The 15,720-nt window shown below is 39.9% G+C and overlaps 1 protein-coding gene across 5 annotated transcripts in view; it reads right to left on the bottom strand.

Annotated features, from left to right (window-relative positions):
• The window catches only part of MFSD2B (MFSD2 lysolipid transporter B, sphingolipid), a 35,082-nt gene that overhangs the window by 18,689 nt on the left and 673 nt on the right, over positions 1-15,720 (bottom strand). For 2 of the 5 annotated variants that reach the window (XM_061460948.1, XM_061460950.1), the window contains exons 2-6: positions 12,672-12,704; positions 12,271-12,387; positions 8,660-8,784; positions 3,324-3,447; positions 1,178-1,256 (exon numbers count right to left, since the gene is read on the bottom strand). In XM_061460948.1, the coding sequence (XP_061316932.1) occupies positions 1,178-1,256; positions 3,324-3,447; positions 8,660-8,784; positions 12,271-12,387; positions 12,672-12,704 (478 nt within the window). The remainder of the gene's footprint in view (positions 1-1,177; positions 1,257-3,323; positions 3,448-8,659; positions 8,785-12,270; positions 12,388-12,671; positions 12,705-15,720) is intronic. The other 3 variants (XM_061460949.1, XM_061460952.1, XM_061460951.1) reach the window with 3 other exon arrangements.

Raw genomic sequence — 15,720 nt, 5'->3', positions numbered from 1 at the left:
CTGGCCATTTCATTGCACCTCTGTGGTCTAGTTTTCAACATAAGCATGTATGCTGAGGGTTAGGACTAATGGAAGAGAAAAGCGGTCTTGCCAGGAAGAGCAAACTGCTGCAACAGTTATTCTAAAATAACACTGAAGGACAAGTTAAAACATAAAATTACTTAATGTGATATCTAACTCTTTTCTCTTTACCTTGCTTAATGCTGGTGGCCACGAGAGACAGCAGTTACATAGGAAAGAAGGTGTGAGAACAGAGCTGAAGAGAACAGGATGGGAAGAAACTTCTTACATTCAATTTATGATCTATACAGGAAACCTTGGAAACACTTTTATTGCACTTTTTTGGTCTGATCAATTTGCTTCGAAGCAAAAACCATCTGGTTTTGGTTGCTAAAGAGCCAGAGATACGGTCTGGAAACCCTCATTCTTTTAACTAATACAGAATGCTAGTTATACCACAGCAAGATCTGTCCTTAAACTACTTGGTTTAAATTAGAATTAAACAAACACAAATGAACTAAAAAGAGACTTCAGTTGGTGTGAACATGCATACAAAATAACTCTCCTTTTCTGATGAGGCTAATTGTCGTGGTTCTATGAGTTCTAGAAACTTTATCAGAGAAAATAGGTTTGGGATTTGAATTTACACCATGAAACACACAAACCTAAAGAAATCTGAACTGAAAAGAAAAAAAAATAAACAAAAAAAGAAAGGAAATACTTAAAATTATTTTCAGCGTTTCTTTAATTGAATCATAGAATGGTTTGGGTTGGAAAGGACCTTAAGATTATCCAGTTCCAATCCCTAAGTCCATGGGCAGGGAAGCCTCACACTAGACCATGTTAATGAAGACCAGCACTTTGGTTTTTCCACTAAAAATCACCTTTAAATTAAATCATTATTCCCTACCCTAGGTTGGGTAAGACTGATTTTTACTGTTCTGCCTGGCTAACAATAAACCCGAAAGAGTTTTTTCAGATAATTTAACAATAATGTCACCCATTTAGCTAGAAAAATGAAGCATTTACAAGGCAAAACAGTTTTCATTAGATACTAAACATCTCATATAAAAGTCCAGTTTAGGGACACAAACCATTAGGAACTGCCTATAAATGAAGAATGATTTGAAATAAACCTCAGCCCTACTCCACATGAGAAAGCCCAGATCACACTCACGGTACGCTGTTGCAGAATCTCTCTCCTTCTGGTCTGTGCTGAGAAACATGGTGAGGGCAGAGTACGGTACCTGGAATAACTATGTAAAGAAAAAACATCACTAAGGAAATGTCAGGGTAAATGCTGTATTCCTTTGATATCCAGGAAAATTGTTTAATGCCACATTGGAATTCACGTATTTAGAACACTGTTATTTTTAGCACAAGATCCTCTCTTTTCTTTATGTTTTGTAAAGTATATAAAAGGAAAAAAGTATCTTTCATAACACAAATAGTAAATAATAAATTACCAGGAGGCTGTACCTTAATGCTATGCTCCTTCAGCTTCCTTGGGTAAGTTTCCTTTATAGATAGGTTATAAAACATCTAGTTTTCTTTGTGCTAGGTAATTATAATGTTCCTAGCTTGAGCTAAATAACAGGAAGTAAAGCCATAATGAAGACAATGCAATCTTCCACTTTATTCAATACAGAAGACTTGAATCACCAAAGAATTTCAAATACCTGTCTCACTAATTCTAGGAGATAATTGTGAAAACTACTTTGTTTTCAGCACCATTTTGTTGCACACTTCTTAATTTAAGAATAGGTAGAAACACCCAACTGCTGTGTGCATGCACTGACAAAAAGGTAGATGAGGAGTGTTGCTTGTTTGTTTTTACAGCACTGTATCTAGTATGCTATTGGTACCTTGCTGTAAAATCTGGGTGGAAACAATGCACTCGCAATATTTTTTTTTTTGTGTGTTTTTTTTTTATTTATTTCAATGCCACGTAAATGAGCCCCACTTTTATTGTAGGACAAGCCTTATCTCCAGTAGTACTTCACTGAAAATAACTACTGAAGACTAAAGGCTTGACCCTATTTTTGGTTTGTCATGATGTGAGTGGGACACTGTCCTCATAGAGTTGAGCTTAAATAAAAACCACTTCTAAAATCTTGGAACATACAGGCCAAACTCTCAGACTACTGTGAAGTGGAAGTGTGATGTGAACCTGCTTGAGTCATCAAATTATCTGTGGTGTTTCCACCACCACAGAGATCTGTAATTAGGCAAACTAACTTTTGTAATTCTCATCCTACTCTGTTCATACAAAATGCATTTCTGTTCCCCTCCATCAAACATGGCAAGTGTATACACTTTTAAAGCTCTGCCATGGAAAACCTGTGTTTTTCCTTCAAAAAGAGAGAAGGAAGAACATTATTTTAAGCAATTATGAATGTATTCTGGACCCTCTTTCTACAGAGAAAACAAAGGATCTAGGGAAACATTCCACCTTAATACAGGAATACAGAATTCCCAGGTCCAACAGACACCTAAAGAGGAGAAAAGCCAAAGTCAAACAAGAAATACAATTTAAAAGTCTGGCAACCACTTTTCCAAGATGTGATCCAGTGAAAATCAATCAGCAAGGACACACCCGTCCAAATTGCTATACAGCTGTAGCACTTCAAGTCCTAATCTGCTGTGTGCTACTGCTCTGCACAGAAGAGACCTTGTTTCACCTTGATACTGGCTACAAGACGAAACAGATGCAAGCCTTACATGTACAGTATGGAACATGTCAGAGAAGTCCTTTGGGATCCACTGAAATGATGGCTTCTGCATAAATATTGCAAGTTCTGGGCTGTATTAAAAAAGAATCATCTGCTCAAACTCTTCTAATCAGGCAAAAATATCATGATGACCACTATCAGTACTATTTCAGCCAGGCTACCCCGACTTTCCATTGCCTTCTAGTTTGACTCAAAATACCCAGAACTAGAGCCAGAAGCCTACTCGGCCTCCTAATCTTCTCCTGAAAATTGAAGTTATGAGAAGTTATATCTAACTGGAATTAGGAATCTAAAAATCTGAGTGTCCCTGTGGATCTACACAAGAACGAGTTGAGTATCTAGGGCACTGCCAATGAAAGTAAATGGAGGTGATCTCTCCAAGTTAGCAGGTCATATGCCAAAGAAAACATTGGCAGAAACCATCAACCAGCAGAGAGTCTGATAAAAGGACATCTGCCTATCCCTTAAACTTACTGGAAGTTGACATCAGCTGTGAAGCTTTTATAAATTCCAATTTACTAAATCTGAATGCATTAACATAGAAAACAAGCAACTTACTGCTGAGAACATCACAGCCTGTAATCTACTTACTGTGGTCAGTGCTTGGAAAAGGCAGTAGAAAGTCAAGTACCATGCAACTCTTCCTGATACAAAAGGAGGCAGGTACCACATAAAAAAGTAGGACACTACTGTGAAGGGTGTACATGCCAGCATCCTGCAAATAAGATTAACAAACAACAACAATCTCAACCTAATGATAGCAAAACTCATTAAATTTTCCTCCTAAAAGTCAGTATAATGCAATTTATTTTATGTGCAATTTTTCTGACTATAATAATGCCATGGTTTAAAGTATTAAACATTAATGTGCATTAAATACACAAATTAATATAAAAATATACAACTACTTCCATGAAATTGAAAAAAACCCCAAGCAAATGTTAACTGCACACCATGCCTTAGCACATTTCAGACATTTATAGGAAAGAACTACTGAAAACTAAGTTTTATAGTCACGTCTTTGCATAATTCAGGAATTTTTATATGAGCCTACTTATTACCAAGTATTCCCTCTTGCAATTTTAATGCCTTCAGTTTTCCTCACAACTTCACCTCTTCATTGCTACTTCAAGCAAGTGCAAACATGTCAATAGACCTGAAAATGCTGAAAACAGCATAGAAGATAATGGACAGTCCACTGCAAAAGTTCCTACAGTCGGTATCTACCTGGGTATATGATAACATATGATGATTTCATATATTATAATATGATGATTCCAGTCAGATGAAGCTCCCAGCAACTGGAAAAAGGGAACTATAACCCCCATTTTCAAGAAGGGGAAAATGGATGACCTGGGGAATTACAGACCAGTCAGTCTCACCTCTGCGCCTGGCAAAATCTTGGAGCAGATTCTCCTGGAAGGCATGCTAAGGCACATGAAAAACAACAAGGTGCTTGGTGACAGCCAGCATGGCTTCACTAAGGGGAAATCCTGCCTGACCAATTTGGTGGCCTTCTATGATGGGGCTACAGAACTGATGGACAGGAGTAGAGCAGTTGATGTCATCTACCTGGACTTGAGCAAAGCATTCGATGCTGTCCCACATGACATCCTTGTCTCTAAATTGGAGAGACATCAATTTGATGGATGGACCACTTGGTGGATAAAGAACTGGCTGGATGGGCACACACAAAGAGTTGTGGTCAATGGCTCAATGTCCAGCTGGAGACCAGTAACGAGTGGTGTCCCTCAGGGATCGGTGTTGGGACCGGTCTTGTTCAACATCTTTGTCACTGACATGGACAGTGGGATTGAGTGCGCCCTCAGCAAGTTTGCTGATGACACCAAGCTGTGTGGTTCGGTTGATACGCTGGAGGGAAGGAATGCCATCCAGAGGGACCTTGACACGCTTGTGAGGTGGGCTGATGCCAACCTTATGAAGTTTAACCATGCCAAGTGCAAGGTCCTACACCTGGGTCGGAGCAATGCCAGGCACAGCTACAGGTTGGGCAGAGAAGAGATTCAGAGCAGCGCTGTGGAGAAGGACTTGGGGGTGCTGGTCAATGAAAAAATGAACATGAGCCGGCTTCAGTGTGAACTTGCAGCCCAGAAAGCCAACCATACCCTGGGATGCACCAAAAGGAGTGTGACCAGCAGGTCGAAGGAGGTGATCCTGCCCCTCTACTCTGCTCTCGTGAGACCTCATCTGGAGTATTGTGTGCAGTTCCGGTGTCCTCAACATAAAAAGGACATGGAACTGTTCGAACAAGTCCAGAGGCGGGGCATGAGGATGATCAGGGGACTGGAGCACCTCCTGTGTGAAGACAGGCTGAGAAAGTTGGGGCTGTTCAGCCTGGAGAAGAGAAAGCTGCATGGAGACCTCATAGCAGCCTTCCAGTATTTGAAGGGGGCCTATAGGGATGCTGGGGAGGGACTCTTCATTAGGGACTGTAGTGATAGGACAAGGGGTAATGGGTTAAAATTTAAACAGGGGAAGTTTAGATTGGATATAAGGAGGAAATTCTTTCCTGTTAGGGTGGTGAGGCACTGGAATGGTTTGCTCAGGGAAGTTGTGAATGCTCCATCCCTGGTGGTGTTCAAGGCCAGGTTGGACAGAGCCTTGGGTGACATGGTTCAGTGTGAGGTGTCCCTGCCCATGGCAGGGGGGGTGGAACTAGATGAACTTAAGGTCCTTTCCAACCCTAACTATTCTATGATTCTATGATTCTATAATTTGCTCTATTTAACTCAGCAGCAAAACTCCTAATCACTTCAAACAAAAAAGGATTATCTTTGGGTGAGGAAGGTGGCTTAAAAAAAAAGAAGCACAGAAAATTAAATTCCAGACATTGCCATTAACCAGCAATTAATTATATTAGTCTAAAACTAATTTCAGGCAAAAACACTTGTCAAACTCCATGATATGGAAGGACATGATAAGGACTTCAGAGGACAAGGGGGAATGGTTTGAAACTGAAAGCAGGAAGATTTAGATGAGATATAAGGAAGAAATTCTTTTCTGTGAGGGGAAAGAGGCACTGGCACAGGCTACCCAGAGAACCTGTGGCTGCCCCATCCCTGGCAGTGTTCAAGGCCAGGTTGGATGGGGCTTTGAGAAACCTGGTCTAGTGGAAGGTGACACTGCAGGGGGGTTGGAACTCAATGATCTTTAAGGTCCTTTTCAACTCTAACCATTCTATCATTCTATGAAGTGGTTTGATGCCACTATATCCTAAAAGCCTGAGCTGCAGCAGCATCAGGACTTTCCTGTATTCTTGTAAATCAATGTAATTAGATGACCAAGATCCCAATTTAAAAAATGTCCAAACACATACAAGGGAGAATAGATAAATCCTTTCACAACAGCACTACTGACATTGGGGGTCATCTGATTGTTTCGCAATCGTGAACTCAAAACCTGGAATACAAAAGAGTAATGTGGGTAAATAGTTTAGTAAAACAATGGCTTTCCCACAGTGCTCTTTGGAATGCATCACTGGGAGTGGAGCATTTACAAGGAAAGTGCCAGGTTCTGGTATTCTCTGGTATTCTCCATTCCCCAGAACAGAGTGCATAGACAGCTAGTCAGCAATGGAAAACAAAAATATGGATAAAATCCTAACACATCTCTGGGAATCTACCTTCCTCTCCATGTGAGCTCTTACTGACTGATATCCAGACAGAGTCACCACAGTAAAACATTTTCATAGCGAGTTTTTCTTGCAACTTTTCAGCAATAACCCTTTTAGTATTCCCCCCCCCCCCACATCCTTTTTCTACATTCTTCTTTTCTTATTAATGTCAGTGAGTTTTCAGAGCCTTGCTGAAGTTGCTGAATATCTGATTGTCTATTATCTCCTTTGACAAAACATTTGACTAGGTTTGGATATTTCAAGTCAATGTCTGCTTATGCCTTTTAAACGCATCACATTAAAGAGATCAGTAGTGATTGATGAATTCTTATTATATTGAGCACAGTATTAAGCTATAATTAAACGTTCACCTTCTTTACTAATGTTCTTGCTTTGCTGACTGAGCTAATTCCATTGCTTCACTCTAGATATATAAAAAGTCATAAGAATTTCAGAATACTGAAGTATTGTTGGCTAACGGAAGACCTATTTTTTGCTTTGTATAAATATGGTCTGACCTCCAAAGTGTAGGAACAAAATTCCCATGAAAAGAATTACTATTGCCAAAAAGATTCAGACAAAATCCTTCTGGAAAGAAAGGATTTTTGTGCTGTTTGCTGAACGCATATTAAAGGCTGGGTTAGATAAGCACCTTTCCTGTACGAAATGCTAATTGTAGTCATTGGTTTACAGTGCATAGGCCTGGTCTCAGCTTTTGATGCTTCTGTTAGAACGGAGTTATGCTAACATCGATTTAACAGTAACAATAAACACATGTACTTGCAGTATTTTCAGAAAACTGAAAAACCCAAACCAACAAACAAGAAGAGGCATCAGAATACATCTAATGGCATTTGTATAAAAATGTTATTCCTTTCTTTTTTAATAACTGTTGCTTAGTTAAGTCAGTGCACATTAAAAAGCACTCCATTTACCTGGCCACAAACCAAATCATGAAAAGAGAAACAGCAGCAAGCTCCTCTTTTCCCATGGGGCTCTTGACAAAAAGCTTATCTTTGACTTGAAGGCCCTGTTCCTGCTGGAGCCAGGAGCAGTTGATCTCTCAGCCTTCCTCCAGCATGTACTTGCCTTCTATTCTTTGTCAGATATAAGGTGCCCACAGACAAGTTTCTGTAGCTGTAAAACCACATGACAGCAAGAGAGCCACTATCCAAAAAATTGGGTTTATTTTCCATGAAAATTCAACTTCTTTGCTCAGCATACCACATTTACTCCTAGATTTCTGTTGTGAATCAAGTGTGGGGCTTGTATCAATTCCATATATCTTACAATAAATATATCCTTACAATGCTTGAGATAAGGAGTCTTTCAGCACTGCTCCGTTTCACAACCTACTCAACTCTCCCCTTGACTTCCAAAATATAAAAACCCCAAAAAATAAATACCCTATGGCACAGATGAGCTTGGGTTCCTCTAACATGGAACAACCCTTTTCAATCTTCTTGCTTCACACCTATCAATCTCCTTCCTACACAAGTAACATTCATTCTTCTAACCTCTCCCTGTAGCACATGGACAGCACATGCACAAATGTACTAGCCAGAGTGCAAACAGGGAATAAGTACATCACAGTGAAGCATCACACAATCCCTTCTTCAGAAATGCTGATCAAAATCTTACATCTTATTCATCATAAAAGTCATGGTGATCTGTAATTAAGTATTTTGATTGCAGAGATGCAAGAGAAGTAGGACCAGAACAAGTGCTGTAAGGAGGCACATAGAGAGTGCCAGGGCAGTGCTGGTTGCTGAGCCCTTCAGCACTAGGATATCACATCTGTTCCACACATATGCACGCATCCTTTACTGAACTGGAGAGCGTAGAGATTTAAAGTTAATGGAGCTCCTGGGAGGCTGATGTGAGAAGTGAAGGCACACCAGGACACAAGTATAAACAAGTTCTAATTTCTTGGAGGAGTGAAGCCAAACTAAAGAAATCTATATAAAGATGAAAATTCAACTACAGATTCAAGAAAGTTTTAGATCTGAGCTTCCAGCTTTGTTAACAACATGATGTCTTGGCTTTATTTGTTTGTGTGGTACAAAATCTCTTCTGTGTTTTCACGGGTGACAAAGTTAAAGGGAAATATATGACATGACAATTTTTCTTCTTGATTTTATATAGATAGAATGAATACAATCACTGTTGTCTGGGAAACAGGCAAAGAAAAATGAGGTCAAAATAAATAAGGCGACTGCACGATCACAACACAGACACAATATTCCCATATATTCCTGTATATATGTAAATATATGTACACATTGATGCTTACCAAGGCATAAGCCGTCCAATTTTTGTCCATCTACTTTTGCTAATAAAAAAGCCAGCAACAGGATCAGTAACTGCACCTGAGGCTTTGCCAATGAACAGCACCAAAGAGGCATGAAATGGAGTTATCTGAAAGTACAGACAGAATACTGTAAACAACAGCCATTGTTTCACAACACAATAAAACAGCATAAAGCAACTTTCCAGAAAAAACAAAACAGTGTTTCAAAGAATAATGAGAGTTCATTTACAAAACAGTCTGCTGCTGTCATACAAATTACTATTGATTATCCATAGCACACAAATGAGACATTAGAACAGGCACCATGCAAGAAGAGATTAGAAGGGAAAAGTGCAAGGAAAGAGAGATTATGAATGTGTTTAGAACCAGGAAAATCAGTCAGACTGTAAAATAGTAGACTAAAGTCCTTGTTTAAATCACAAATCTGTCAGAGTCCCTTCTGTCATTATCCCCTCACCTTGTTCTCCACACAGCCTGATTTCCCCATATTTTTATCTTGACCTGATCTAAACAAAAGTAGAGGGAGCTATTTACATGCATTCATGTTTTTGCATCTCCTGAGATTACCAACAAGGCTGCCAACCGATGGCATGTGGCTGTGGCAGGGGTTTTAGCACAGCAGCCTTAATCCTCTTAGAACTGAACTGTGACAACCAAACTGCGTAAGGCACATCTGTTCAAGTGTAAGTTGCCAGCACATGTTCAACAAATCTCACCTGAAAAATGTCCACAGATTACATAAGAATAAAATGGCCAAGTAGAAAAACCTTTGAAGTTAACCCAGGAGGATCATACTTAAGTGCCCATATAGAAACACAGTTTATCCCAGACAATGTAGTTATTTTTCCCATATATCTGTAGAGAGCTTGGGAACTCGTATCATATGATGCTTAAAAAGGTGAGTTCTCTTCTAAGTGCTCAGTTTGTGCCACTGAAACTACAGGCCTGAAAAGTGTCACTGAGAACTATACAAATATGAATATCCCTTAAATCAACTAATCAGAGACTGCTGAAACATCCTATGCAGCTTAAACAGTGACAGACAAACCCTCTTAATCTATATGCTTCTTCATGCTATCAGTGCTCTGACACAGCAGGAAGCCTGGTGAATGCTGCTAAATACAACATCAAGCTTGATCTAGTATCTCCTGCTTTTCCATGGAGCTTATTGCCTCCTAGGGAGCTCTGCACAGCTTCCAGCTGGTGCAGGTCCCCATGTGAAGGATTTGCTGTAGGTATTCCCTTAGAGGTGAAAGAAGAAAGCAATGATCTCTGAATGTCCTCGATGGCCTTTATAAAAAGGCAGGTGCTATGTGCTTTTTAATCACACCTGTTAAATTTTAGCCTAAATTAGGTAACATTGTAGGGGCAGCCAATCTTTCTGACACCATCACCTCCAAGACCCATACTCTGCACTAGAAAGCTTATGAACAGGGAAGGACTGGGAATGGTAGCCTGCAGCAGGTAATGATAGTGGCTCTTCAAGCATCCTATTGCTGCACTGTAGCACAGGGCTGGGATAAGCACTATACTGTGTCCCACAGCAGTTTGCTGATGTTCACATCACCCACCTTTCCTCCCACAGCTAGGGTGGCAAGTAGCCTACCAACCCTAAGGCAGATTTGCCAGGGGGGGCTGCACTGGAACTGCTCAGAAGTCACTACTGCTTCTCAAGAGATGGGAAAATCAAAACAGGAACAAAATACCAGTCAGAAAGATATAGGGGTTGAAATGCTGTAGTTATGAGGGACACAGGATAGAAAACTTCAAATTAGGTGGGTTTCACACTGGTATTTTGTTCAAATAATCTGAATAGACAGAAAGGAAGTAGATACTAAAGAAAGGTGGCAGAAAGCCTTAAAGAAAATTAAAGCCTCCCTTATGTTAGGAGTGACATCTGTGCAGTCACACTGTCTTCACCATCAGTTTGGACTTATACATCCCTCTGTTTTCTTAGCCCTTAAATGTAGCCAGTATCTGTCAGCACCAATACCAGAAACTTGTCAGTGTTAATAAAATATGCTAAATTCACTCATCTCTAACTAGGCAAAAATTAAATATAGGGAGTAACTACAACATTACATGCTCTCCCCTGAAAAGATGTAGAAAACACCTCAGGATTTTAGAACTGTTTGTTAGGCCTTGAAATAAAACCTGCCCCTGCCTCCTTCCATCAAGGAACAAATAATTAAGCCCCTTAATGAAGCAGGAAGTGTATCATTACAAACATTAAGAAAAATTATTGGGTTTCAGTAGGAACTTGTTGACAAAATAAAATCATTTATTTAGGTAGTGTCCGAAGATGTAAGAATGTTTATATTGTCCAGAAAGCTGGGGTTCCAAACACAAAAAGAAATAAACAGTCCCTAGCTTCAAAAATTTTCAGTTTCCGGGATAAGCAGAGAGCTGGGAAATTGCCATATTTATAAGCACCCTGAGAAAATTGTATTAGTGTCTTTCTCATTTGGTTCATGCTTCATGATATTGCAGAATGGTTTGGACTGGTTAAAGATCATCTAGCTGCACCCCCCCTGCCATGGAAAGGGGCAGCTTCCACTAGACCAGGTTGCTCAAAGCCCCATCCAACCTGGCTTTGAACACTTTCAGAGATGGAAGTGTTGCCATTTTTATCAAGTAAGTCACACTTCAGCTTCTGATATCAGACTTTAATGGGAAAACCATAAAGCCAATCTTTTGGACACTTCCACTCCCCAAGTCACAATATCCTGTTTTTGTACATGTTAAATAGCAAAATGGAAAATGGTATCTAATCCACAGCCCCCCGTTCTTTCCAGCAAATAGTGTCATCATTGCTGAAAGCCACTCGTATAGTTTCAGCTACAGCTGTTCTCACAGTCACTGCAAGTTGGCCTCATGTCCCTAAAATCCTTTTTTCTATCCTATAGTATTTTATTGGTCCCACCTAGTTACAATGCAGACGTACAAGACAATCCAAAACAGTAAAAAATACTTATGGATTGATTTTCTTTCTCTGCTGTCCTGGTCTAGCAGGAGCAGCTGAAAGTCAGATGAACGGGATGACTCCTACTGCTTTGTTTTACCACGTCTGCTCCTGCACAAGAAAGTCACAGACTGGAAGAACCTTCACAAAGAATAACTCAGCTTTCTTTGCAAAGAAATTATCTTAGACATACCACACGAAATTTCTGTGAAATTATGTTGGCTACTGGATGCAACTGCAGTGATTTGTAACTAAACCAAATCTGCAAAACTCCACAATCTCAACATGGTGCTATTAATGTTTCAGATGTCTCATATATTACACTGACTCTTCACAAAGAGAACTGCTTCCTCTCATGTTTGCAAGTGTGTGAGCTCCTAAAGATCTACTAAGGATCCCAAACTAAAAGCAAGTAAAGGCCACTTCATGACAGAAACTAAACTAGAGAAAAAGAAATGTATTTCCTGACAAGTTTATGCAGTTTCCAGGATGCTGAACAGCTAGAGGAAATAATACCAAGACAATTTAAAAGGTTTATTAGCTAACTCACCATTTATCATTCCAGTGACATGTTGACAACATCAGAACTGAGGTAAGTCTACAATATACAAAGGTTTCTTGTACTACTTACATGGGCTATGTCTAGCAAGTAGATCTGGAGGAAGAAAGCAGTAGCACTCCCTGCCACTTGGTTTGGGGCACCTCCTATTGCATAGCATAATTTGCTGCAAATTGACAGCCTGTAATCCTGTCCAAGATGAAGCAGAAAAAACGTAAGGTACATGCCATAAGAAAAAAAAAAAAGGTACACGAGTTAAAAGCTACAGAAGTTATAAGGTTAAAGTCTGTGGTTAACTCCAAATTAATGGATTCACTTCACAGTTATTCCACTAATAAATCCGTATGTCCTCAACCCCTATCATCAACAGACATTTGTATGCTCACTGCTTTGATTTTTAATGGTTCTCTTCCTTAATTCAACCCCTAAAACCAGATTACCATGTTCATACAAGGGAATCTAGGCTTACCTACCTGATCCTCACAAGTGATTAAGAAGGAACAAGTCTACAAATAAGCAAGAAGCAAAGGTGTACATATACTGTTACACTATATTGTCTTTGAATGTTTAAATCAAATTTTTTTTAAAATTTTTTTTTTACTTTTTAAAGAAGATAATTTCTTATATTAATATCTCAGACCATAATAACTGATACATAATCTCATAATTAGATAACATTCATAGAAGGGAAGTTCCACAGTCAAATGCAGACTGAACAGATCCCAAGTATCTGTGCTCTGTTCCTTCCTAGCATCAGAATGATTTGGGTTGGAAGGGACCTTAGAACTCATTTAGTTCCAAACCCCCTGCCACAGGCAGGAACACCTTCCACCAGACCAGGTTGCTCAAAGCCCCATCCAACCTGGCCTTGAACACTGCCAGGGACGGGGCAGCCACAGCTACTCTGGGCAACCTGTGCCAGCGCCTCCCCACCCTCACCATAAAGATTTCTTTCTTATGTCCCTCTTTCAGTTTATAAACCACTGCCCCTTGTCCTTTCAATAGCTAAGGCCAAGATAACACAGAAAAAGTAAATTCCTCTATATACAGTATACACAATTCTAAAATCTTTTTAGAACACAAAGAATGTTAAGTTTTTAACAATTACTTTTATTAAAGTTGTGGTACAGGAAACAATTAAGATTCAAACTTACAGGCTGTAGGCAGCACTCCTGTCTTTACATCACTTTCATGGCTAAAAAATTTACAATCTTAGTACATCTTTTAGAAAAGCAGTCTCACTGTGATTCCACACACTCCCAGGATGCTGCTCAACTATCTTCTGAATCACATTCCCAGATCACCTTTAGCTTAATACTTTGGTCACAGCAGCAGGCAAGTTTTCACTAGATTTTGTCTATGAATGTTATTTACAGAATCAAATAAGCTGTCAGATAGACACAGCCTACAGAGATATTGCATTTAGTCACCCACAGAAACGCAGGGCATCAGCAGTTCATGAACTTCCTAAAATGGAGGTTACATCCTGATCACTGTTCAAAACCTCTTTTCCTTTTATTTTGCCTAATTACTTTTGGAACTCATCTGGATATTAAGCCATAATGCACCATGGCAGTTCTATGCATGATTGACACGTACGATGAAAAGAAGTGCTACTGCATTCACTGCAGATCCTTTGCCTAGCAATTTAACCGAATGCCCCTGAGTTTCTATCTGCTGAGGAAATAATCATTCAGAGTCTACATTCCGGTGTCACCTTCCAAAAGCAGCAGCCCATAATCTGTTTTGACTCTCCACATGGAAGTTCTATGGTAATCACTATGCTTTCTACATCAGTATCCTGTAAGACAGTGGTAAAAATGAAGGTAGGTCTCTGCACCAGTAAAGCTGGTACATTTCCTTCTGTTTAGCTTCCTGGGCTTACACGTAAGAGTAGAAAAGATAGACATGGCAGCTGTCTGTTAAAGATATAGAGGATTCAGCCCCTAGCCTTGGTTGATTTTACATGATATTTCTAATAAATGGCACCAGAAACTGTCTTGAGAAGGACAACATCGCATTTGTGCAGACCAGCGTGATCAATGACAGTCACTAGCCATGAGCAGCTAACAGGGTTTTTCTCTTAAGGCTGAACTTCCCTGCTGCATTGCTTCCTCAAGCAACAGAAATTGCTCGAGTTCTGTGAAATGCAGTGAAAGCTTTCACCTGTGTAAGTCTGGCAGTAAGTACTCAGAAAATTCACTGGAGAGCTGAATGTGTAGGCAGTGGTCAAATAAGGCACAAAATACAAAGTATTTACAATGCAAATTTTGTTTTGAAACCCCTGTGGTGTAGTTGAATGTCAACATCAAATTGCTTCTACAAGCTTTAGAAGAAACATGAAAGGATGGAGTGGGAGGTAAGAGAAAGGAGGGTCAAATTAAGTTATAATCTTTTTTTGTTCTCAGATTAATTTGACAGTTTTACACTTCTACATGCCCCCACCGTATCAAAATTAATTGTGTTTCAAGGTAAACCAAGAAAGCATAATAGTAAGGAGATTTGATTTTTCTCCTTAAATAGAAGAATAAGGGTGAACACTGTTACAGAAAATGAATGCATCTCATAGACTGTGGTTCCTTTATTTTTAATTCTCTTGTAAATTAAAGCTGTATTTTTGTTGCTTGTAAATGTTCCCTTCCCCAACAGAATAAAAATTGAATACAGTGGTTATAACAGACCATCTTGTTTCTAAAGAAAGTATTTAAGCACACCGAAAACAGCTTTTTGCAACTTTGTGAAGATACTGCATGCACATTATGGGCATAGGGAACAGCCCCATTTTGTCCTAAGCTATTCTTTATCAGTTGAGTCCAGAACTGAGCCAACAAGTAATTTTAAAGCAGTAAGAAGAGAGAGCAAAACCTGTGACTCAAAGATAAATGCTAGTCTAGGTTTATCTGAGAAACAATGACAATGTAGCTAACGAGGAGCAGCTTTTGCGCCAGCTTTCCTCTCAATGTAGAATTAATACTGGTAATGTTTCTGTTCTGTGAGTGACCATGCAACTAACTGCCTCAACCCTATGTGTGACAGTCACAGGCAGCATCCCAGGTCCCTCAAACCAAACATCTTAAGGACTGTTCAGGTTTCTTTGAAACATCAGCCCACCCCTGAGTGAAAGAAGTGACAGAAGCAGGGCTGAACACAAAACTTCAAGCCAGAGCAACATGTGCCCACAGGGCCCGATGAGCTCCACAGCTTGAACACCCTCCACCACACTGTTAGGTTACTTTGGTCCCTCTGTTTTGAAGCTGCCCCTTTCCCAGTTTGATCAGATGCCCCCTCAAGAGCCACGGAGCGAGGGGGGTCCTCACTCATTTCTCACCTCCCTCTCCACTTCTCTCTCTACAAGTACCGAGCCTCAAGAGGAATCATTTAGATAATCTCTCACTCGCAACACACATCTGCAAGTTCTAAGTTGATGAGGCTGCCTGAAGAGAAAGACCCCCTCCCGCCCTCACCTCTCCTGCAACCCATCTGGCCTGATCAGAGAGAGTCGCAGAGGAAAAGGTGTGGAAA

This window comes from Pezoporus flaviventris, unplaced genomic scaffold (assembly GCF_033815535.1).
Source record: "Pezoporus flaviventris isolate CSIRO_AGI_PZ_B2104156 unplaced genomic scaffold, CSIRO_AGI_Pfla_v1 ptg000031l, whole genome shotgun sequence".
NCBI lineage: Eukaryota > Metazoa > Chordata > Aves > Psittaciformes > Psittacidae > Pezoporus > Pezoporus flaviventris.
Note: the sequence above shows the minus strand (reverse complement) of the source record. Positions and strands in the feature narration are given on the sequence as shown.